At 38.1% G+C, this 24,454-nt stretch overlaps 2 protein-coding genes across 2 annotated transcripts; both read right to left on the reverse strand.

The window, feature by feature from the left end:
* Positions 1 to 1,176: 1,176 nt before the first annotated feature.
* LOC133055939 (olfactory receptor-like protein DTMT) lies at positions 1,177 to 2,121 on the reverse strand. The gene has a single exon (XM_061141016.1). It carries the CDS (start codon positions 2,119 to 2,121, stop codon positions 1,177 to 1,179), a length of 945 nt encoding a protein of 314 aa, XP_060996999.1.
* A 7,112-nt stretch (positions 2,122 to 9,233) lies between these two features.
* SPATA22 (spermatogenesis associated 22) lies at positions 9,234 to 22,641 on the reverse strand. The gene is made up of 8 exons (XM_061141017.1): positions 22,599 to 22,641; positions 21,382 to 21,510; positions 18,011 to 18,071; positions 17,783 to 17,878; positions 16,027 to 16,369; positions 14,884 to 15,016; positions 12,509 to 12,606; positions 9,234 to 9,425 (listed from the first exon to the last, which is right to left on the reverse strand). Exons 1-8 carry the CDS (start codon positions 22,639 to 22,641, stop codon positions 9,234 to 9,236), a joined length of 1,095 nt encoding a protein of 364 aa, XP_060997000.1.
* Between the last annotated feature and the right edge of the window lie 1,813 nt (positions 22,642 to 24,454).

Consider the following 24,454-nt stretch of genomic DNA (forward strand, 5'->3'; position numbering starts at 1 on the left):
ATGCTGTTCGCCTTGGGGGCAGCCGGAACGGGTACGGGCATTGCTTCCCTGACCACACAACATCAGGGCCTGATCACCCTGAGAGTCGCCATTGATGAAGACATTACAGGAATAGAGAAGTCTATGATGGCCTTAGAAAAATCCCTAACCTCTTTGTCAGAAGTGGTGTTACAGAACAGACGAGGCCTAGACCTGATCTTTTTACAACAAGGGGGCCTCTGTGCAGCCCTCAAGGAGGAATGTTGCTTTTACACAGACCATACAGGGGTAGTAAGGGAGTCCATGGCCAAGGTAAAAGAAGGACTAGAGCGCAGAAAGAGGGAACGGGAAGCCCAGCAAGGTTGGTTCGAATCATGGTTCCAAAACTCCCCCTGGCTGACCACCCTGTTCTCGACCTTAATGGGACCACTCATAATCCTCTTGTTGCTCTTAACTTTCGGGCCCTGTCTCTTAAATAAGCTCTTGGCCTTTATCAAACAACGGCTCAACACGGTCCAGCTGATGGTGTTGTGACAGCAGTACCAAGGGCTTCCAACAAACTCTCTGTGACAAAATTAACGGCAGACGCTCCCTGTCATCCCGGCCACGCCCTACCCCTCGCCGCCCCCGTTCAGCAGGAAGTAGCCAGAGAGAACCGGCGCCCCTTGTCCTATAGCAAAAAGGCCGGGATGAAAGCTCAGGCATGTTGAGGCATGCCCCGGAAAAGTGCCGCAGACAAGTTCCAGAGGCTGGCTAAACTGCCAGGGACCGACCCCCTGCAGCCTGGTCCAATCAGGTACTGACATGGAGCCCTTGGACACCAACCGCCGCTGTAGCCCGTGCTTTCTTCCTTATATGGGAAGACCAGGCTTGGACCGGGCTATAGCCCTGGCTATAAAAACCTCTCCCCACCCCTCATACCTCACAGACTCCCTTTGTCTCCTCACTCACTGGCCCCCGGGAGTTCTGCCCGAGAGCGACCGCCCAATAAAGGCCTTTATCAACGGTCCTTAGAGGTGGCTCTTTCTTCCCGCGGTGTTTTCTAACAATCTCCACTTTAGCTTTTACTTTCGGCAATTTCTCCCTATGTAATTTAACCAAAAGACCATTGGGGAAAAAATAAGTCTGGGTTAATATCCCAATTTTAATGTCAATATACCTACTGAATAAAATTGTGTAGAAATCTCAACTCTACCATCACAGAGAAAAGCGAGTTTTCTTTTTGTAAAAAACTCTTCCCAAGGCTCCCTTCATGTCTCTGTTCCTCAGGCTGTAGATGAAGGGGTTCAGCATGGGGGTCACCACAGTGTACATCATAGCCATCACAGTCTCCTTAACAGTAGAATTACTAGCTGATGGGCATAAGTAGAGACCAATAACTGTCCCATAAAACAGGGACACCACAGTGAGGTGGGAGCCACAGGTAGAGAAGGCCTTGCGGATACCCCTCGCAGAAGGGACCTTGAGAATGGAGGACACGATTCGAGCGTAGGACGTGATGATGAGTAGAAAGGGGATCACAAGAACGAGCCCTCCCGTGATAAATATCACCAGCTCATTAACTCGAGTGTCAGAGCAGGACAGCTTCAGCAGAGCAGACATGTCACAGAAAAAGTGGGCGATCACACTGTCATCACAAAAGTGCAGCCTGGCCATGAGCAGGGTGTGCAACATGGCATGGAATGTGGTGAGTGCCCAGGACAGCATCACCAGGAAGAGACAGAGCCTGGGGCTCATGATGGTGGTGTAGTGCAGGGGGAAGCAGATGGCCACGTAGCGGTCATAGGCCATGGCCACAAGGAGGAAGCTCTCCAGGTCTGCAAAGAACAGGAAGAAGTACATTTGTATCAGGCAGCCAGGATAAGAGATGGACGGGACATGGCTCTGCATGTCCTGTAGCAATTTGGGCATTGTGACAGAGGAGAAGCAGAGGTCAGAGAAAGACAGGTTACTGAGAAACAAATACATGGGTGTGTGGAGGTGGGGGTCCAGGCAAATGAGGAACATTATGAGGAGGTTCCCCAGGACGGTGGTAACATACATGGTCAGGAACAGAGTGTAGAACAGGTCTTGATGCTCTGGCTCAATTGGCAGACCCAGGAGGAGGAACTCTGAGATGATAGTTTGATTTCTTCCTGTCATGCTCTGTGTTCAGTATCTTTAGGAGAAAATGATGGTGTCCACTAAACACCTGAATAAAAATGAACATTATGTCTGTTAGTTGATGGTCAATGATTGATTTCACCGTCATTATCTGTAACAACACTTTGTAACCAGAAATACACTATGTCTCCAAATCCAAGTCACTTTTCAGATATTTCCTTCATTCCTCATCAATTAGCATGTAAAAGAATATTAACTCTAATTTCCCTTCTAAAACACTCATCCTCTATATTCTATGTGCTCACATTGGTTCTCCTGATAGTTTCCTTACCATTCATTCTCAGTCACTTTGATTGGTTTCTTCTCCCTTCTCTTATATATTGGTGTTTTCTTGGGTTTTTTTCCTAAATACTGTTCTCATAATTTTATATCTACAGCCCTGGAAGAACTCACATATTCCTTTGGCATCTATTACCATCTAAAGCTCATGGGTAGACTTATATCACCTTCATCAATTACTTAGTGATTGTGTTCCCCATGGAATATCATAAGCCTCTTCAGCCATCCACAGATCCCATGTGAAACTCATGAGCCCACTCTGCCCTTCTCCCGATCCACTCCTGCAGTTCTATCATACTTCAGTAAAAGAAGTCCAGGCCCAAGACAGAAACCTAGGAATTTTCTTTCAGTCTCTCCTTTCTGTCACTATCAGGACCCACCCAATCAAGTGCTGTAGATTCTCCCACTCAATTCTCTAATTCATCCACTACTATCCTAGCCCGCACTACCCTGGACCAGGCTAACATTATAACTTGTCTGTGTTACTTAACAGCCTCTTTATCTCCCTGCTTCCATACTTACTCCCCTTCAATCTCTTTACACTGTGGCATTCTAAGATAAAAATCGGATCATTAGTCTCATAAAGTCCATGGATTCTCACTGCTCTTTCAAAGGCCAAAAGACACTTCATGATCTGACCCTTGCCTCCACATCTTCATCCCATCTCATTATGACACACACACCCTACTCTTGCCAAGGTTGCGCTTAAAAGTCACAGTTTCTTGCTCCATCCTTTTGCACTTGCTGTCCTCCTGCCTAGCACCTTCCTCCCTTGGCTCCCTCTTCACCTGGTTTGCCTGTATTTATCCATCAGGCATATTACATGCCACCGGAAAATGGAATATTTCCTGCCATATCAGTAAACAAGGATGTCACAGTCATCAGTAATTCCAGCACTCCAGGGCACTCAGGAAGGAAAACAATTCCTGTGACCTGGCAGCCATCAGGCTTCAGCCACAACCTACAGTGAGCACTGAAGAACTCAATATGTGAAAAATCATAAGACACTGGGTATCCATATAACTAAGATGCATAAGAAAGGGATGATTTCAGTGAGCCCAGATTCTTGCATCTTCCCATACATAGAGAAGTTCTAAATTCCTTAACTTGAGATAGCTGGTTTTCTTTAATTCACAAAAATACTTTTTTATTTAAAAATTATTTTTGGCTGTGCTGAGTCTTCGTTGCTGCATAGGCTTCTCTGTAGTTGTAGGGAACAGGGGCTACTACTTTCTAGCTGTGGTGCACAGGTTTCTCATTGCGGTGGCTTCTCTTGTTGGGGAGCACAGACCCTAGGAGCACTGGCTTCAGTCGCTGCAGCCTGTGGACTCAGTAGTTGTGACTCCTGGGCTCTAGAGCACAGGCCCAGTAGTTGTGGCACACCGTCTTCCTTGCTCTGCGACATGTGGGATCTTCCCGGATCAGAGACAGAGCCTGTGTCTCCTGCATTGGCAGGCAGATTCTTTATTACTGAGCTGTCAGGGAACATTTAACAGGAGGATTCCTGCATGCTGTTTTCTGTTTCTCATAAATCCTCTGTTCCTTATCAGTTCCTATTCCGGGAACGAGTAGAACTGCATGCAGCTCTCAGGACTGAGATCATGAGAAACGGTATCTGCTTGGATTCCTTTCAGTAACTCCCTTCAGTGACTCTTTTCTGCATCAGCGACCTTGTATTAGACTATCCATATTGTGACTATTGATAAAATTTCATCCTGTGTAATAGCTGAGTAATCATCCTACTGAAGATATATAAGCCTGCATTTCTGCTAATAAAATACCCTTGCTCCATCAGAGCTTGGGTCCCTGTGTCTTTCTTTCTTCCTTTCTTTCTTTCTCTCTCTCTCTCTCCCCCCCATCCTCCGGCTCTCTCTTGCACTTTCTTATCGTTAACTCCAGACCACCAGGTTCTGGTCCATTAAAGGACCCCAACACTGAGCCACCAGAGAAGCCCTACAAAAATACTTTTGCTGCAAACTTCTATATAACCTCTTTTTCCTGATCCCCGCCTCCTCGGAGCAGTTCTCTCAGGATTGCTTGAGATGCTGTCTTCCGGGCCTGAAGCCCTAAAAATTCCCACCAAATAAAAAGTAACTCAAGTTTTAGGTTGTGACTATTTTTAAGTCAGCACCATTTACTCAGCTAAACCCTCCTGCCAACCCAGACCAGGTAAGAACCGAGTGTTTTGTTTCCACAGCATCCTGCGCTTGTTCCATAGCACACGATGCCCAGGGGTATTATTTGTTTACAGCTGTCTTCCCCACCAGATTGTAAATCCCATGCAGGCAAGGCCATATATGCCTCCATGACTGCAGCAGTGCTGGCATCCGGAATAATGCCTGACTGTAGCCAATGTTTCATTTTTTTAAATATTTACTGGCCGTACTTCAGGATGAGACATGCATTCCTCCAACTTTAAAGACAGAAAACTCCTGTTATTTTAGAATATCTACTCCTACTTAATCCTCTCAGAACAAAAGCTCACTAGTTTTTGACACTTTTTTTACAGAATACCTGGATGTAACCTCAAACTCATGGAAGTATTAGACTATCCCAACCACACTACTCTTTTTTCTTTTAAACTTTTTGTTTTGGGGTATAACTGATTGATTTGGCTTCCCTGATGGCTCAGATAGTAAAGAATCCACCTGCAATGTGAGAGACCTGGGTTCAGTCCCTGGGTTGTGAAGATCCCCTGGAGGAGGGCATGGCAATCCACCTCTGTATTCTTGCCTGGGGAACTCCCATGGACAGAGGAGCCTGGCAGGCAACAGTCCACGGGGTTGCAAAGTCGGACATGACTGAGCGACTAAGCATAGCATAGCACATAACCGATTAGCAACCAATGTTGTGATAGTTTTAGGTGAACAGCGAAGGGACTCATCCATACATAACCATGTATCCATTCTCCCCCAAATCCCCCTCACATTCAGGCTACCACCGAGCAGAGTTCCATGACAACCACTCTACTTTTTATCCTGAGCAATCAGAATCTACACCCACACTGCATTCCTTCTATTGACATCCACAGGATTCAGGGATATCAATAATGAAAAAAAAATTAAATCTGACAGATACGTTTAGTAATTTGGGGAGAAAAGGAAGGAATATAGTTAATTTCTACCCCTGAGACCTCCTTCCAATTTTTTTCCAGATACGATTGTGCCTCAGAGCTGAGAAAACTAAGGAGTGCTAGGAATATGTAAGTTCTATTCCTCAAAGAGGTCAGTTCCAGATGCTGGGATTTCACCCTGCTGATGCTGTTTAATTGAGACACATTAGTAATTTTTTATGTGTACTTAATGTGGTGGTTGTTGTTGCAGTAGGGGAAAGCATCAAGTTAGGGTTTGTGCACCTGATTTTTCAGAATTTTGCTTCTCTGGAAAACCAGTGCTGCTCATCTCCAGTCTCAAGAGTTTTTATTAGAAATCACAAACCAGAGAGCTGGTACTTGCAGATACTGCTAGAGATCTGGGATAAGAGCACCAGTGGCTCCATTAGCAAGCAATGCCTCTCATCTTCAGCGGGTGAATTGGTGGTTCTCAGTCCTTGCTGCCCATAAGAATCACAAAGGGCAGAGCTTCTAAAAATTTACATATGAATTACACAGGGGTCCTGTTAAATGCTGATTTTGATTTAGCAGGTTTGCTGTGGTGCCTAAAATTCTGTATTTTATGAGCACAAAACTTCAGTGATTCCCAATTCTGTTGGTCTGTGGACCACGCTGTATTTAAAAGCATAGATTACTGCACCCTCCTCCAGTAAATATAAATCAGAACCTCTGGGGAGAGGGGTTTGCTATCTAAAACTCCTTGCTTGCATGCATGCTAAGTCGCTTCAGTCTGACTCTTTGTGACCCTATGGATTGTAGCCCGCCAGGCTCCTCTGTTCATGGTATTCTCCAGGCAAGAATCCTGGAGTGGGTTGCCATGCCCTTTTCCAGGGGATCTTCCCCACCCAAGGACCGAACTGGTGTCTCTTATGTCTCCTACATTGGCAGGTGGGTTGTTTACCACTAATACCACCTGGGACGCCTAATGTTCCTTAAATAATTCCAATATGTAGTCAAGGGTTAAGGACCTATCTTTGCATTAAATGCCTGCCCTGCAGAGATGTCTTCTTTTGAAAGAATACAATCTTATGAGATATATTACATAGTAATATTTATACACTCTATCATTCACAAAGACTAATGAAACTGGTGAACAGCAGTCACATTATTTCTAGAATGTGGAGAAATCATGGGAGGTTGAGAGGTAAAGAGGAGGATCATCATACCTGAAAAACTCTGCTGGAGAACATCACACAACCTGGGAAATCAAGACCCTTAGGTTGGAAGGACCCTAAATGACTAGCTCTCTCACAATCTGCCCAACTTACCCAGTGTGTGAGGGTGACTCCAGGACCCTGACCTGAGATCCTGCTCCCCTTTATTCACTAAAGCATGTGAGATATCAGCCTCTGTAGTTATCACCTGTGTCTGGAACCTCCCTTCTCACATCTCCCATTCTGCACATCCTTGGGCCTAAGGGGCCCTGGATCCCAGAGGAGTCTGGATCCTGGAGGAACTCATTAAAGAGAAAGCAATTACCCAGGACCTCTCTAGGACAAATGCTTTCAGGGTCCAGGAGTAGTGACTGATTACAATCACTGATCACACCTGACTATACTTTGGGGAAGGTGGGAATGAAGAAAAGCTCATATATGAAAGCTTAATCCCTGCTTATTTAAAGAACGGATAGTAGTCCTGGGGAGCCTACATTTTCAAAAGGGAAAAAAGATGGAGATGCCATAAAAAGCAGGGACCAGAATGCAAATATCCCAAATAGTTTAGGAGTCTAGGAAATCCCAGGGACAGAGGAACCTGGTGGGTTACAGTCCATGAAATTGCAAAGAGGCAGGCACGACTTAGCAACTAAACCAACAGCAGTAGAAGCTAGGAGTTTAGGCTTTATCCTGTGGACAAAAAGAAGCCAATAGAGTATCACCATGAAACATACTTTGCAAAGATTCCCAGGGTGGCAAAATAAGAAAATACATCAAAAATCTTACTACAAAATTAAGTCTATTTTTTTCCGGAAGCTTCCCAGTGGTCCCAACAACATTTATTGAATAGTCTCTCTCCTCTACTGATTTCAGGTCCCAAGTTTTCTATACACTTGGGTGTATTTTTATACTTTAAATTGTTATACTGTCCTCTCTATTCATGAGTCAGTTCCATATTCTGCATGAATAAATATGCCTTCATAATACATATTTTAGTTTTTTAATGTCTGCCATTTCTGACACTCTTTCCTTCACGTGGTGGAGCCTAATTTCTCTCCTCCTAAAAGTGGTCCATACTTAACGGTCCATTCCAACAAATAGAATGTAGTGAAAGTGATGCTTCGTGACTTCCAAGACTAGCTCATATAAAGGATAACTCCACCTAGTTAACTCGCTGCTGAATTATTCACTCTAGGGGAAGCTAACTACCATATCATGAGGACTCTCAAGCAGCCCTTTGGAAGGCCCCCATGGTAAGGTGACTCCTCCTTCCAACAGCAAGAACCCACCTGGCAATCATGTGCATGAGTCACCTTGCAAGTGAATCCTCCTGAGAAACCCAAGCCAGAGCTGCCCAATCAAGCCACTTCATAAATCCTGGTCTACTGAAACTGTGAGAGATAATAAATGCTTGCTGTTTAAAGCTACTAATTTGGTCAATTGGTTATGCAACAATAGATAACTAATACATGTTTAAGGCTTTAAAATATTTGATAAAACTATCCTCTACTATTCTTCTTTTTCAGAGTTTTCCTGACTATTCTCATTTTCTTATATACATAACCTTTATTATTCTTTTGGCTAATGTGCGTGTGTTTGGTTTTGTATACAGAAAGAGAGAGAAAAATTATAGAAGTTACAAATTAATCTTAGAAGAATCAACACCTTTGTCTATCCAAGAAAATGATTTTGTTTTTCCATTTGTCCAAGTCTTCTTTTGTGTCCTTCATTAGCAGGTATTCTAAAGTTTTGTTCATATTTTTCCACATTTATTACTTAGTATTGGTTAGTCTTAGATATTTTTTAAATGGTATCATTATCCAGTTTACACTCTAATGGTTCAGATCATATACATAACATCTACTAATGATTTCTGCATATTAAGTTTTCTATTCCAGTGTCTTACCAAATTATCTCATTTTATAGTAGTTCCTCAGTTGATTTTCTTAGGTTCTCCATATATACAATTGTATAATTTACCAACAGCAATATTTATTACTTCTCTTTTATCTCCCAATTATTTCTTTTTATCTAACATATTCTATGGGTCCCAGAATATAAATACCATAAATTCAGAGGCTTTTGTTACTTTGTTAACTGCTTTGTTACAAACAAGGACATGAAATAGTGCTTGGCACAGAGTATATGCCCACTAAATATGTGAATTAAATGAACTGCATAGTCTAGCAACTCCAGTATAATGCTCCGTAACAGTACTGACAATGGGCAACAGGTCTTGTTCTTGCCTTCAGTGGGAATGTCTGACTCAAATGTATTATTTTCTCATATTAAGTTAGTATCTACCTATTCCTATTCTTTTGAGCATTTTTATCTGAAATGGTTTTTTAACTTTAGCAAATGCACCACTTTTATAAAAACAGTAAAACTATTTTTCAAAAATTCTTTCCACATTTAAAAGGATTTAAATATTTTAATTCAACAAGTGAAATACACAAAAACAGTAGCCAAAAAACCATGAAGATGATAATATAAACAATAACAGAAAAACGCTTACTTTATACTATTTAAACTTCCTTCATCACTACTTAAACTTCATTCATTACACTAGTATAATATCTCATTTCAGCATCTACAATTTTAACAAATGTTTGGAAAGTTTTTTGTTCAGAAGCAGACGCCGGTCTGACAGAAACACATTTAAAAATATTCTTTTTCTGGTCGTAGTTTCCAACACATCTATGAACTCGGCCTCTAATCAATCTGGGAAGTTCACGATCCTGTTTTTCAAAAAATAAATATCAATAAAGTTAATTATTACTTCATTTGAATTTAAATTTTTTTAAACTAATAATATGATCAACTAAATATGAATTACCACAAAATGCTGTAATTCCCTTATGTCATTTAGGGCCCCTCTGCTGATAAGACCATAATAGATAGGCATAAATGGATGCCCTGTTACAGAAGAAAGACCTTCATTTGGGTAGGGCTTCTTATAAGCAAGTGAGCTGCTGTTTCTTAAAAGACAGAATAATTCCCAATATAACAGCACATGAATACTTCTATTAGACTGCCAGAGTTCCCCTTTCAGTAGATGGCAGACTAGCTAGTTCAGACCAACTTTCCCACTAAAACCAATCAGAATAGCTGGATGGAATAATTATTTAAAAATATCCTCACAGACATCAGAGAGATACCAACGGCAGTAAGGAACTGCAGAGACCCTAACTGGGGGGAGGACAGAAGTCCAGAATGGGGCCTGATATCTGGGGATACCTTCCCCCTCTGAGGTAACTGCTGAACACAATCAAGGCAGTTTAAGAGTCTAATAAACTGAACAGAGCTTCTATGGGCTTATAGGGCCAGGAGAAAAAAATGGAGTCCAAGGTTCCCCAAAGGAAAGAGATTCTGGTAACCATACCACCCCCACACCAGGCTTAGGGTTGGAAGATTCAAAAGAGCTATGTCCATAGAACTCATAAGCCAGGAAAAGACAAGCCAGCTCCAAAACCTCTCAGTCAAACCACAGAGTATGAGAAGATTTGCGATATATATAATAGACAAAGAACTTGCACTCAGAATAGATTTTTCAAAACTCCTATAAATCAATAGACAAATAATTTAATAGAAAAAATAAGAGACCTGAACAGACTTGTCAGAAGAAGGTATCTCACTGGCCAGTAAACATCAAAAGTGCTGAACCTCAATTAGTCATCAGGGAACTGGAGAGAAATGAGATAGTACCCAAGGAGAGAGAGGTCTGGAATATTCAAGGAGGAAGAAAGGACAAACTTTTTTACTTTTTTCCTCTACATTCCTTAGGATTATACAACAATAATGTATCCTGCCTGAGGACAGTCTTTGGATTAAACCTTCTGGCTAATTCTGTTATCTTAAAACATAAATTATGGGAGTAGGTCTGGTCTTTACAAGGATGTATCCTGCCTGAGGACAGTCTTTGGATTAAACCTTCTGGCCAACTCTGTTATCTTAAAATGTAAATTATGGGAGTAGGTCTGGTGACGTCTTTACAACCTCCAGACATTCTTTGGATTCATTGGAGAGTATATAACTCCACTGCTAACACTAGCAAGGGGGTACTCTTTCTACCCCCTTCTGATGTCTACGTCAGAAGCTTTCTCTATCTCCTTTATACTTTAATAAAACTTTATTGCACAAAAAAAAAAAAAAAAAAGAGATAGCACTAAACTGACCCACTGGAATGGCTAAATTAAAAAAGACTGACAGTACTAAATGTTGATAAGAATGAAGAAAAATTACAACTCTCCTATGCTGATTGAGTTCATAAACTCTTATAACCCTCTGGAAATTTCTTTGGCAATAACTCCATGTAGAACATACACAGGCACTACAATTCAGCAATTTTATTTCTAGGTATATACACAATAGGTATATACCTATATATTTCTAGGTATATACACATGCATATGTACAACAAGAATGTTCACAGAGTATTATTCATAATAACAAAAAAAACTGAAAACCACCAAGACATCCACGAACAGTAGAATAGAAAATCAAATTGTGCTATATTCATATCACATAGACACATAAATAAATGAACTTTAGCTACATGCAACAACATAGATGAATCTTACAACATTTCACTGAGTGAAAGAGATCAGACATAAAATCAGACAAATCATATGATACTATTTACAGAAAGTTCAAAAACAGGCAGAATTAACTTATATTAAATGTCACAATAGTGGTTACTTTAATGCAGAAAACAGAGGTAGTGAATGAGAACAGGCACAAAGATACATAGGGTGAAAGCAATGTTCTATTTCTTAACCTTGGTTATGTTCACTTCTGTGGTAACTTCATAGAATTGTACAGCTTTTCTGTATATGATATACTTTAAAAAAAATCTTTTAAAATTTAGACTAGAGAAAAATAATAAGCATCTAAGATTCTAAAAATAACATGCAATTACTATTTCTTGTCATCTGCTATGTGCTAGATGCTATGCATTTAGATATTCTATAACCTAATATCCAAAACAATCTTTCAAAGTGGGAATTAGTCTCAATTTACTGATTAGAAAACTAATGCACAGGAAGTTTAAGCAGCTCACTCAAGGTCATAAAGCTAGTGAATGGTGGGGTAAAAACTGGAATCCAAGTGAGATTTCAGAATTAAGCTCAATTTCAGATTTAATACCAAACTCTTTTACAAAGTATGTAAGTCTTATAAGGTTTCCATTCTCCTTTGTTACCAAGCCTCTTCCCTACATCCCAGCCCACTGTTCCTGCCTTCCCCCAGGTTCAAAATGACTACCCTTACCCTGTCACTTACTAACTGCATACTCTGGTAACTGTAAACTGTTTGCAGTTTCCTGAACAATCTAGGCTCTATCAGTGCTTCATGTCTTTACAGGAGCTGCTCCCTCAGTTTAGAATGTATTCCTCTCACCTCTTCCCCTAATTTCCAACACTTTGGCTTAATTTATTAGACCTTATATATCTAAGGTCAGATAGGTTACTACATTCTTCAAAAAGCTTTCCCTGATCTGACCTATCCTATCTACTTCTATAGAACCTTGCACATATCTCTGTCATACCACTTATTATATACAGTGTAACATTTATGTATCTGTCCCTCTACCTGAGATTATAAACTCTTTGAGAGAAAGGGCCAGTTACCACTTAAATTCCACTTGAATCCCCTGCATCTAGCATAGTCCGTAACATAGTAAGCTCTTCACATCAGTTGAGCAAATAAGCAATTTTAACATCAGAATTTAACCAAACAAAATGTCAAAAGTACTACTAGTAAACAGAATTTCTGCTACAGTGGAATTAAAGCTTTGCAAAGAATACTTAAAACAAATACTCACTATTTCATAAAATACACATGGCAGAGTATGTTTCCCATCTCTCATAAGAAAAGTCTTTGAACAGTATCGGCCAGGTGTAACAGCTGAATCGAGAACAGCTAAGCAACATTGAAATAGAGGGGGGAAAAATCAGTGCTGGTAAAATGCAAATAAAACTTAACAACGAGAAGTTGATATTTAAATAACTATTCCCATACCAATCTCTCATAGCTTTACTGATACAATAATAAGAAAGCATTTTAAAAAGGAAAGATATTATGAAACCATTTTATTCTAAGGAAAACAAAATTTCTGGCCCTCTCCAACTCGGGAACTGATTATATAACAAAACTTATATAACTGACAATAACTGGCCATCTGAAACTTTGTTTTTTTTGTTTGTTTGTTTTTATCTTTCTATTTTTTGGCCACGCTGTGTAGCATGCGGGATCCTAGGTCCTTGACCAGGGATCAAACCTGTGCCCGTACAGCAGAAGAACTGTGTCTTAACCCTGGACCACCAGAAGTCCCTGAAGTTTTGTGAATGTGTTTGATGCAGCGGTTAAATCCTCAGACCAATCTACTACATACTACACACCGAAGTATGTGTGTTAGTTGCTCAGTCATGTCCAACTCTTTGCAACCCCACAGACTGTAGCCCGCCAGGCTCCTCTGTCCATGGAATTCTCCAGTCAAGAATACTGGAGTGGATTGCCATTTCCTTCTCCAGGGCATATTTCCGATCCAGGGATTGAACCCAGGTCTCCTGCACTGCAGGCAGATTCTTTACTGTCTGAGTCACCAGAGAAGTCCACATATTAAATACACACGTATAACAAATAAACATCATGAATTAATGAAGAAAAAACACTGAATTAGAATCAGAAGTCATGCAATTGAGTCTCAGTTCTTCAACTTACTAAACTGTAAAAACTTTAACCTCTTCCAAATTTGTTTCATCTATAAAATTCAAATGACAATTCAAGCTTAATTTTAAGAAATCACTATCAAATGAGACCACTATTTATTCCTTTAATAGCTATCTATTAGGTACTGATAGTAAACACTTCTTGTTTTGAGGTCAGTCTCCATTTCCCCTAATAATATCCAGATTTTCCTTTAGGAAATTTCCCCTATGCCATTCTTTGCTGTATGATTTGGATTGGATGTGTCCCCACCCCCAGACCTGGGAGTGACCTGAGACTAATGTAAGCCAGTCAGTGTATCCCCTTCCCCCGCCACAGAGTTCAGAGTGACAGTGAGCGCCTTGCTGCCCAGTCAGAAACAATATGCAAACGGTCATTTGCTAGTTTCTGGAAAAGAGCAACCAGAAGAAACTATCAAAGAATGTGACGACGTGGTGTAAAGAAGAATGTATGGTATAGAGAACTTTGATAATCCTCTTAATATCATAAGGGAAGAGTCAGAAGCTGCTGGAAAGACCATATTGGAGCCTCAGAATGAAGCTAACACTGTGACAGGACAGAAAGATGGTTAAATCTCAAAAACATAATGCCAGATGAAAATGTAAACTCTACAGTATAAAACACACAGCAACAGTAAATACACACATATAAATTTATGAAATCAGACATACAGAGCAAAATTATAAAAGTATGGAAAGGAAAGATACCACAGTGACTGTCTCTAGAGAAGAATAAAAACAGATGGGGTGTTCAAAGGTATCTATAAGATAAATATGTGGATATTTACTATAGTCTCTGAACTTTTCTGTATGCTTAAAATATTTCATAATTTAAATTAAATTGAATATTTAAACTATGGAAAGAAATGTTTTGAATCTCTACTTGTTGTTTATCTCTTTATTCTAAGTAAAATTAAATTCCAGAAACATTCTATAAAACTCTCCTCCCTTTTAAATATTAATTCAGAAAACTGTAGGGATAAGTTAATTGTTGGGTGTTTACTCATATCAATCAAGGATTCTTCACAAATGTTCTTTTAGGATATATAATTTATAATTTAACTTACACAGAAATTGCTATTGGATTTAGGGTAATATAGTAGAAAGAATACTTTGAGAATAAGGAGACTTGGTGCCTAGATCTATTTTTGCTGCTAACTTTGTGATTTTTAGTCAAGTCTATTTTAATTATTTGCCTCATTTTCTCACCTACTTCAAGGGTTGAGCTAGATTACTTGTAAGAATCTTTCCAGTTTTAACATTACAAATTAGAATACTACTACCATGAATAACCAAGTTCATCTTAAGTCACACAAATCAATGAAGACACAGGAACTGAAGAAAATCCTAAAACACCACCATCTCCTTTTGTAAAGTTTTATTTTTCTTTAAGATCCCCTAGGTATTCCTATTAATCGTTCAAAACGATTGTCCAAATATTACTGAAGTATTTTTGAAGTAGTACACCTACCTAATATTTCAAAAAGAAGTACAGTTTTCTGTGCATGTTCACGCCAGTACTTCATGCTTTCAATAACTGCAGATATAATTCTTAAAGAATTATCCTTTTCCCTAAGCTTTAACTGATAGGATGAAGCTTCCTTCTGAAAAAATAAAAACACAGCAGCAGAAAAACCTGTAACTTTTTTCATCATATTCATTCACTTTCTATGTAAAGATTCTAGGTCCTTATACTAGGCAAAAGTGTAAAATATGTTAAAATACTATGTAAAATATGTAAAAAAGAACTACTGAAAATTTTAGTACAGTTACTCCCCTAAATTAAAAGTATCATTAGTACTTTATAAAGGAGAAAAAACTAGAATACATTTGGAGATAATTAAGATTTTTTTTCTTTTTATCTCTTATTTTACACAAGCATTCATTTACTCATTCATTTGTTCATTCTTTAAATATTTTTAAAGCATCGTGTGCCAGTTCTGTGACAAACACAGGTAAGTCAAATACAATTTCTTTCCCTAACATGCTCACACTCTGAGGGAATCCAGACACATTTATTTATTCATTCCAAAAGCAATTATTGGTACCTACCATGTGCTAGACATGGCTAATGAGGAAACAATACTGAAGGTAGACAACCTATCTACCTTCACAGATTTTACAGTCTAATAGGGGATTCAGAAGATTAATAAATATATAATAGAATGTCAGAAATTAATATATTCAGTGCATTTTAAAAAACAGGATAAAAGGATAACAAGACACACAGATTATTATTTTAAATAGGTTGTTGACTGAGGAATAAGGGAATAGTGAGTGTAAAGGCCTTGAGATAGGAAAGTTCTGGCATTTTTAAAAATCAACTGAGAGAGTAGGATGGCCAAGATGGTGGAGTAGGAAGACCCTGAGCTCACTTCCTCTCATGGGCACACCAACATTACATTTATTTACAGAGCAGCCATTCACAACCTTTAAGGAAATATATTGGAAAAAAACATTCATCTACTATCAATAGAACTGGCTATTTGTGCTAATTCAGTAATGTATGCCATGGGAGTGATTTCAAATGCTCTTATCTCTGTAAACTTTCTAAATACTTATCTCCCATTTTTTAATTGAAATACAAAAATGCAAATAATATTGAAAAGTTTACCTTGAGGGTGTTTACTTCTTGAAAACCATTGAACATTTTTTTCTTAAATTGATTTTGTTGAAAATTGGGCTTAAACATCTGCAATGTGCTGTTTTTGTCTAGACTTCTCATTGTGGAGCCAGGTATTTCTGACAACTTTGCTTGTCTGACTGCTTCACTTTCTCTTTGGCTAGGTAAGTTAGTAGATTCAGATACTCTTAATTGTTTCTGTTGTTGAGCTCCCAAATTCATTGGACTGGAATTTATTCCATTATTTGTCATTAGATTTCTTCTTTTGCACTGAGCCTTAAAATCATTTTTATTCCAAGTTTTTAAACTAGTATTTTCGTTGCCATCTCTGTAGCTGTAATAGTATTTTAAAAATTTGGTATCAGTTTTGTTTCTATATACTTTTTCTTAATTAAAAGAAAATTATTAATGAATTATTTAATCTTCATTTATATGGTAATTTGTACTACTTTGCAACTACTGACCAGTTAGAAATTCTAAACACAACATCACAGCAACCCTAGAATATATTAAGCCTCTCTTTTCAGGTGAGGAAATGGAGTCTTAAGGAGGAAGTAATTTGCCAAAGTCACATAGCAAGTTACTGACAATCCAAAACCCAGAGAACCCAACTCAAAGTCAAGTGCCAAAGAATTTATTTTTAAACTATACAAGAATATATGAGTAGAAAGATTTTTTTCAGCATAGTAAGATTCTGAGGATGTTTGCTTCCTTTTTTATACATTTATTTTTAAATTTTCTACAAAATAAATTTTTCAAAAGTTAAACTATGGCTTGTCAGTGATTTTAAATCACAAAGAAAATAGATATAGGCAGGGTGGATAGCTGTCTGATTAGAAATTTTATACTTTTACTGAGTAGCTTAAAAGTCTTACTTATTAATTTGTTTCAGCATTTTACTAGCTACATTAACCTAAGTGAGTTGTACCAGCCAATCAGAACATGATGTTAATGATGCTAAAATTAAAAGTATAATTTCAGAGCAGGCTAGGTAAAAGTTCCACAGGGAAAAACTAACCTAAGTCACAAATATTTATTTCTGAATAATTTTCCTAAAAAATACCACAAGTACCACAAGAGGGCAAACAATGCAACACAACCTTGTTAAGGAAAATAATCCAAAACTATTTCAGTAGTTACCACTTACCCAAGACTACTAAAGTCCAACCTAAAAAATGATCCATGTCCTTTTTCTATCTATTCTATCTATCTATTTCTATCTATTCATAATTCACATTATTTAGACATTAAACTTGGATACCTCTGACAAGTGCCCTCACCATCTTAACAGAGCATTTCGTGCTCCATCTTTCTTTCTTATTTCCATCCTATTTACCTTGGAGCTGACTATCTTACTAGGGTAAGATTGAGCATTCTATTTGGTTCTCAATTTCTAAATATATCCAACATTTAGGTACAGTTATTCTTGACTCTTTACCTATTGTCAATTAGACATTAATGACAAAATCATAAATTCACGGTGATAAATATTTACAGAAATTTCATTACAACATGAAGTATTCTTTGGAAATATAATCACTGCCAAATTTGCCTATTTTTAAAGTTTTATATGGCATGTTCTCTTCTTTCATAAAACACAGCTAATATCACTATAGTTAGTTATTCAGTATAGAAATTTCCTGAATGTCAATTCTGTTTAAGAAAGGAGGAAAAGAGAAAAGGGAGTAAAGGAGGAGATGGGAAGGAGAATAAGAAATAGAATAAGAAAAATCTTAAGTAGACTCACCTCCAATCACTCTTGCTTCTCTCAGCATTTGATTGAATAGGTTTAGACATAGAATTTTCACTTCTCAGGGGATGAGAAACTGAATGTGGTATTTGCCTTTCAAGGAAATATGTCTTATTAACTATTAATAATTTGTTCCCCAATTGAGAAATATAAAATATACATAGAAGACTAACATCAGTCAGTAACAGACACATGCATTTATTGGTACACATTTTTTTCACATACCCCGTGTTCACTGTTTTTGTTAAAGGAGGCAACTCCGGATTCACAGCTTCCCAGGCCCAATCTCAAAAGATATAAGTAACACAGGTAAGGGTAAGTTAGGTAGCATTTGGGGGAAAATAATTCTTTCATATTTAATTAATATGTGGGGGAGGCAACTGAAAGCCTGAAGGAGAAAAAAACTTGAATATGTGGACATGTTCTTTAAAAGTACTTTGTTGTGGAATTAATCAGTCTGTCTTACTAATTTTTTTAGATATCTCCCTTTCCCACTGTATTCCAAGCAAGGTATTTAATCTGTATATCTTCCACAGTCAATCCTAGTAAAGTATCTTACACTTTGTAACACAAATTTCAGTGTAATCAATGTTTCTTAATCCCAACCCACAGCAAAAAAAACATCAAAACCCAGAAAATATACACACATAGCATGTGCGTGTGTGTGTGCATGTGTGTGTGTGTGCCTGTGTGTGTTTGAGAGAGAATATAGCAATTTTACCATCCATTCTTTCTCTTACTTACTATGTATATACACTCTGACATTTTCTATTTTACTCTATTCAATTCTATTTATTTTTTTAAAAGATTGGTTATTTCCTAAACTACTAATGGATCAAGAAAAAAAATTGAAAAACACTGATCTAGTCCTCTCTTACCCACGATAAGATATTTTGTTGTATCTCTGACAGACAGTAATCCTGGTCAGAGCTTGAAAAGTTCAGTACTTCAGGATTATGCACATTTGCCTATGGAACAACTCAAATGGTTATTTTAGATCATCTGTCATTAAATGGTTATATTTAGATCATCTGTCATTCACACTTATAAAATATTTTAAATAGAAGAGAATTTTTTTAAATAGCAGATGACCAGATAAATGCCCACTTTTGCATATCCACAAGAATTTTTTAACCTTTTACTATAAAAATGAGAATAATATGAAATTCAAACTTTCAATTCCTCAAATGTGGAAGAAAACAAAATAACTATAGATTTAAAACTAGATTAAGGTCTATTGTTGCACACTGGATGAAATTAATAAGTACTGATATATATATATATATATATATTAAAGGATTTTAAAATTCTAGTTGCAGAAAATCCTGTTAAAGCTTTTTAAGTGTGGTCCCACAAAATGTAAAGGTATATAACCAGCAGGTACCAAGTATATTTCAGAATATCTGACTGTCCATACCTTCTTCCAAAGAGAAGTAAAAAGTAAGTAAACATTAAGACCTCCCAGGCCAAACCACCACAGCTAATTATTTCAGAGATGAGAGGCCTAACCATAAGGTTAAATTAAAGAATGAAACTAGAACACTCTCTAACACTACTCTCTAACACTCTCTAACATCAAAATGGATTAAAGGTCTAAATGTAAGACCAGAAACTATAAAACTCCTAGAGGAAAACAAAGGCAAAACACTCTCTGACATAAATCACAGCAGAATCCTCTATGACTCATCTCCCAGAGTAATGGAAATAAAAGCAAAAATAAACAAATAGGACCTAATTAAACTTAAAAGTTTTTGCATAATGAAGGAAACCATAAGGTGAAAAGACAGACTTCAGAATGGGAGAAAACAATAGCAAAAGAAGCAACTGACAAAGAATTAATCTCAAAAATATACAAGCAGCTCCTGTAGCTCAATTCCAGAAAAATAAATGACCTAATCAAAAAATGGGCCAAAGAACTAAACAGACATTTCTCCAAAGAAGACATACGGATGGCTAACAAACACATGAAAAGATGCTCAACATCACTCATTATCAGAGAAATGCAAATCATAACCACAATGAGGTATCATCTCATGCTGGTCAGAATGGCTGCTATCAAAAAGTCTATAAACAAAAAATGCTGCAGAGGGTGCGGAGAAAAGGGAACCCTCTTACACTGTTGGTGGGAATGGAAACTAGTACAGCCACTACAGAGAACAGTGTGGAGATTCGTTAAAAAACTAGAAATAGAACTGCCATGCAACCCAGCAATCCCACTGTTGGGTACACGCACCAAGGAAACCAGAATTGAAAGAGACACGTGTACTCCAATGTTCACTGCAGCACTGTTTACAATAGCCAGGCAAGGAAGCAACCTAGATGTCTGTCAGGAGATGAATGGGTAAGAAAGCTGTGGTACATATACACAATGGAATATTACTTGGCTATCAAAAAGAATGCATTTGAATCAGTTATAATGAGGTAGATGAAACTAGAGCCTATTATACAGAGTGAAGTAACTCAGAAAGAAAAATACCAACACAGGGAAAAAAAGAAGAAAAAAAGAAAAATACCAACACAGTTTATTAACACATATATATATGGAATCTAGAAAGATGGTAACGATGCACCTATATGCGAGACAGCTAAAGAGACACAGATGTAAATAACAGACTTTTGGACTATGTGGGAGAAGGTGAGGGTGGGATGATTTGAGAGAATGGCATTGAAACATGTATAGAAATGTTTCAATGGTGAAATAGATCGCCAGTCCAGGTTCAATGCATGAGACAGTATGCTCAGGACTGGTGCAGTGGGATGACCCTGAGGGATGGGATGGGGAGGGAGGTGGGAGTGGGGTTCAGGATGAGGAACACATGTACACCCATGGCTGATTCATGTCAGTGTATGGCAAAAACCACTACAATACTGTAAAGTAATTAGCCTCCAATTAAAATAAATAAATTTAAAAAAATTATTTCAGTGACCTCATTTAAAAACATGAGTTGAAGCAAGGCTCGCTGTCTCTAGAATTTGAATCAAGAGAAACAGAGGGCAGCCAATGATGGGTTCTGAGAACTAGAACTAAAAGGCTATGTTAACACCCAGCAAAGGCAACTTAGTTCACGTACCAGTGGACACTAAAAGGAAGCCAGCTGGATCAAACAGTGAAAAGTCAACAAACGAAATAAGGCAAAAATTACATAAGAGAAAAAAAGACGAGGGTCAAGCACAAGAAATTCCTTGGCTTCTACCTTAAGTTCTATTTTCTTCCATTTTTCCTGTGTTCCCATTCATATCCTTATTCCTGAAGCAACTTAAGCTTCTCCATTCTTTACCACCAAATGTTTAAGTCACAATATCTGTGTTTTGTAATAGAGAAAAAAAAAACTCTTTCCAATATAGGTTACTACTTCACTAGAAGAAAGGCTCCAGATTTAAGATACCCCATTTAAATGCTAAGTCACCCTTGTAAACAAGGAAACTCTAACTGTTGCACTGGAATGCTCAGAAAGAGCCAAGTAATTCCTATAACTGGATAGTGGAAAGAAGAAAAAAATACACTTTCTTTCTGTTTCCATTATAATACAGTAGAAATTGCCATTTTCTATAATCCTCTTTCTTATTTTCTGAGAATTTTCACTTTATTTTCTTACCTGATGGTAGAGGAGGGAAATCATAACTGTCAGAAGCATTACTGATACCTGGATCATTCTGAAGTGGATTGGATGTTAATGGCTGTCTATTCCTCTTTTTCTGATTGAACAATGGTACAGGCAAACAGCCTAAATTGAAAGTACCAAAAAATTAGTACACAATAGGCAAATAATCAGATCTAGTTATAGAATAATTATTAGTATATAATAATATACTATTTGAATTTGCCTATTTCTATATGTTACTTTTATATTTATTACAGATATATTTATATAGATTTTGATTTATTTTTATATTCTTTTAAAGATACAAAAGACTTATCTGTCTCTCTAAAAAATCCTTTCTTGTTCTATGTTACCATCACCTTAATTCCTCTTATTTAGCAGTAATTCACATCTCCTTCCTCATCCCCCAACCCTTTCCAAACCCACTTTTTGCTTTCTTTACTTCTCTCCTGTGCTTGCTTATCAACTGGAAGGAACCCTTTGAGTACAATACAGGTAAAGGAGAACCAAAATTTGACCCATGCTTTCCAAAATCCTAATCACTCTCTGACTATAGTAGCAGACCCTTTAAGGCCATGCTTCTTTCACTTTAGTTTGACTAAGATTTATCTGTAATTATGCTTAGCATGCCAGTTCCTAGACCCCACTCTCATAAATTTTATTTCAGTAGATTTGCTTTGGAAGTCAAAACTTTGCAATTTCACCAAGAACTCCAGGGGTCTGTAATATATATTTTCTATGGATCCTTCTTGAGAAAGACTTAAGAGTGACGGTAATATATCCAATCTCCCTGGCACATAAATATTTCAAATAAGTCACAAATAAAAATTAGAAGATTATTATCTTCAGCTTAAAGCACAAAACAAATCAATCACATGGGTTTATAAAAAGAACACAAGAGCAAATCCAGAAAAGCCTGATTTTACTCAAACCTAAGCCAATAAGTGTTTTGTCTTATTTCCTTCTATCTAAAAAGAGGCTAGACTATATGTTCATTATTTTTAAAAGTTCCTTCCAAAGTGTTGTATCTATATGCTATACAAACTATATATATGTATATATATATATATACACACACACACACAAAGTTGTATCTATATAGGTTTTATATATATATGTGTATATATATATATATATATATATATATATAAAATATGTATATATGCTACATACAAACTACAGAAATTTTAAAAGTAAAAGTCAGTCAATACCTGCTGTACTCCGAGTTGGATTTTCATTTAGGTTTCTCTTCATTTCTTTCAATATCAAAGTCTCTAATTTTTATTCTCCAGTGCTCCAACCTTACAACATGAAGTTGTCTGACTAAACCTTCAACGAAAGAAATTTATACCTCATATTGTATCAATGACAAAATCAAGTGCTCAGTCTAGTAATTACTGAAATTATGGTTTAAATCTATGACCAACCTGATAAACACCCTACAAGAGTCTCTCTCTTTCCAGGTAACAATTTACAACATGACACATTTTTTCAAATTAGTTTGAAGTTAAGACTAGGGTGGCTATAATCTTGTTTCCTAAACATGTGAATTTTCACAGAGTCTATGTAATTTACTTCAGAATCAAGGACCCAACGTGAGAATAATTCTGAACGAGATGTACACAGAGGAAAATGGACCACAATATTGGCAAACATGCTTACAAGGCCAGGGAGGAAACATACACAATTGAACTAGCCACGTGAGAATGTGTTGTCTCACTTTAAAACACCATGCAGATCATGTGCTTTAGTCATTAGTTTGAGATCTCTGGATTATACAATACCAAAGACTAAGGCCTCACTTAATATCTATAATAACTGTAATGATAAGTTTCAACTCTGTTTCTGTAATTCCAAGTGAAACAAGATCTGTTTTTTTTTTTCCCTTTTACCACAGGATTTCTTTTGTAATTTTTTCCACGTCCAACCTCTTATATTTCAGTCTCACTTTAATACATACTTGCCTATTTTGTGAAAAATTAAGATTTAAACCTAAGTAAGATCACTTCTGCTCCCAAGAGCAGAAGAGACCCCATGAGATAAAGAGACATGAACACCACTGAGTAATAATGCAAATCATACTGGGGTAAACAGTATCAATTATCATTTTTAGAAATAAAACTGGGAAACATGAGGTTAGGGACTGCCTCAGCTTTGCTTCCACAGCTTGGCCTTGAACCTGGATATAGCAGGCCCATTAGAGAATATTCCTGACGCCATTCTAGGAAACAGAAGTTAAGCGACCTTTTCTTAGCCCAGAAATACCAACGCAACACACCTGAAACTAAAAGGGGACAGCAAGGGCTATTACGGTTTCTGAGACTTAGGCAAACAAAAGCGCCACATCCTCCCGCAGACCACTGGCCCCGGGGGCAGAAGACCCTGAGGTGTTCCCTACCCCAGCTTACAACAGGACCCTAATTATATTAAGGCAGGTGGTGACAAATGGGCAGAAAGTTTGTTCAATGCGCAAACACACATGCACACACCCGCCCCAAAAACCGCTGCCTCAGATCGAGGCCATCGGGCCTACTTGGGCGCCTCATGGAGAAGAACACAAAGCTCCAGTCAGGGCTCATGTTCTCTTCCAACAATCTCTCCTGACTCGGGAGGGGGGCAGTTTGGTAACTAGGGCTTTCTCTGCTTGGCCCTCCCGCCAACACGACGCGTAACTTTAACCTTCAGGTTCCCGCCCTCTGTCAACGGTCGCCCAGCCTCCAGTCAACAACCGCCAACCTCCTTTCCGCCTCCAAAAAGACTCGAAAGTCCCTCTGTGCGCATGCGCACCTTGCCACGCCCCCTTCGGCGCAGGCGCAGAGGCTACCACCTGGGTGCACGCTAACGTGGCGTCATCACTTCGGTGGACACGGAGGGAGAAACACGAGCAAGGAAACATGAACGCGCCTCTCCTTGCATTCTCACACTGTGGGGTACGCGGCATAGGGAAGGCTCTGCTTCTTTAGATTTTCGCCAGTAGAGGGACAAGCCTTTTCTAGTTGCCTGTGGTGCTCAGCCAGTCTTCACCCCAGCTTCGTCTGGAAGTTGGGCCCAGGGCTGGTCACCGAAC

The sequence above is a fragment of the Dama dama genome, chromosome 5, assembly GCF_033118175.1.
Source record: "Dama dama isolate Ldn47 chromosome 5, ASM3311817v1, whole genome shotgun sequence".
In the NCBI taxonomy this organism is placed as follows: domain Eukaryota; kingdom Metazoa; phylum Chordata; class Mammalia; order Artiodactyla; family Cervidae; genus Dama; species Dama dama.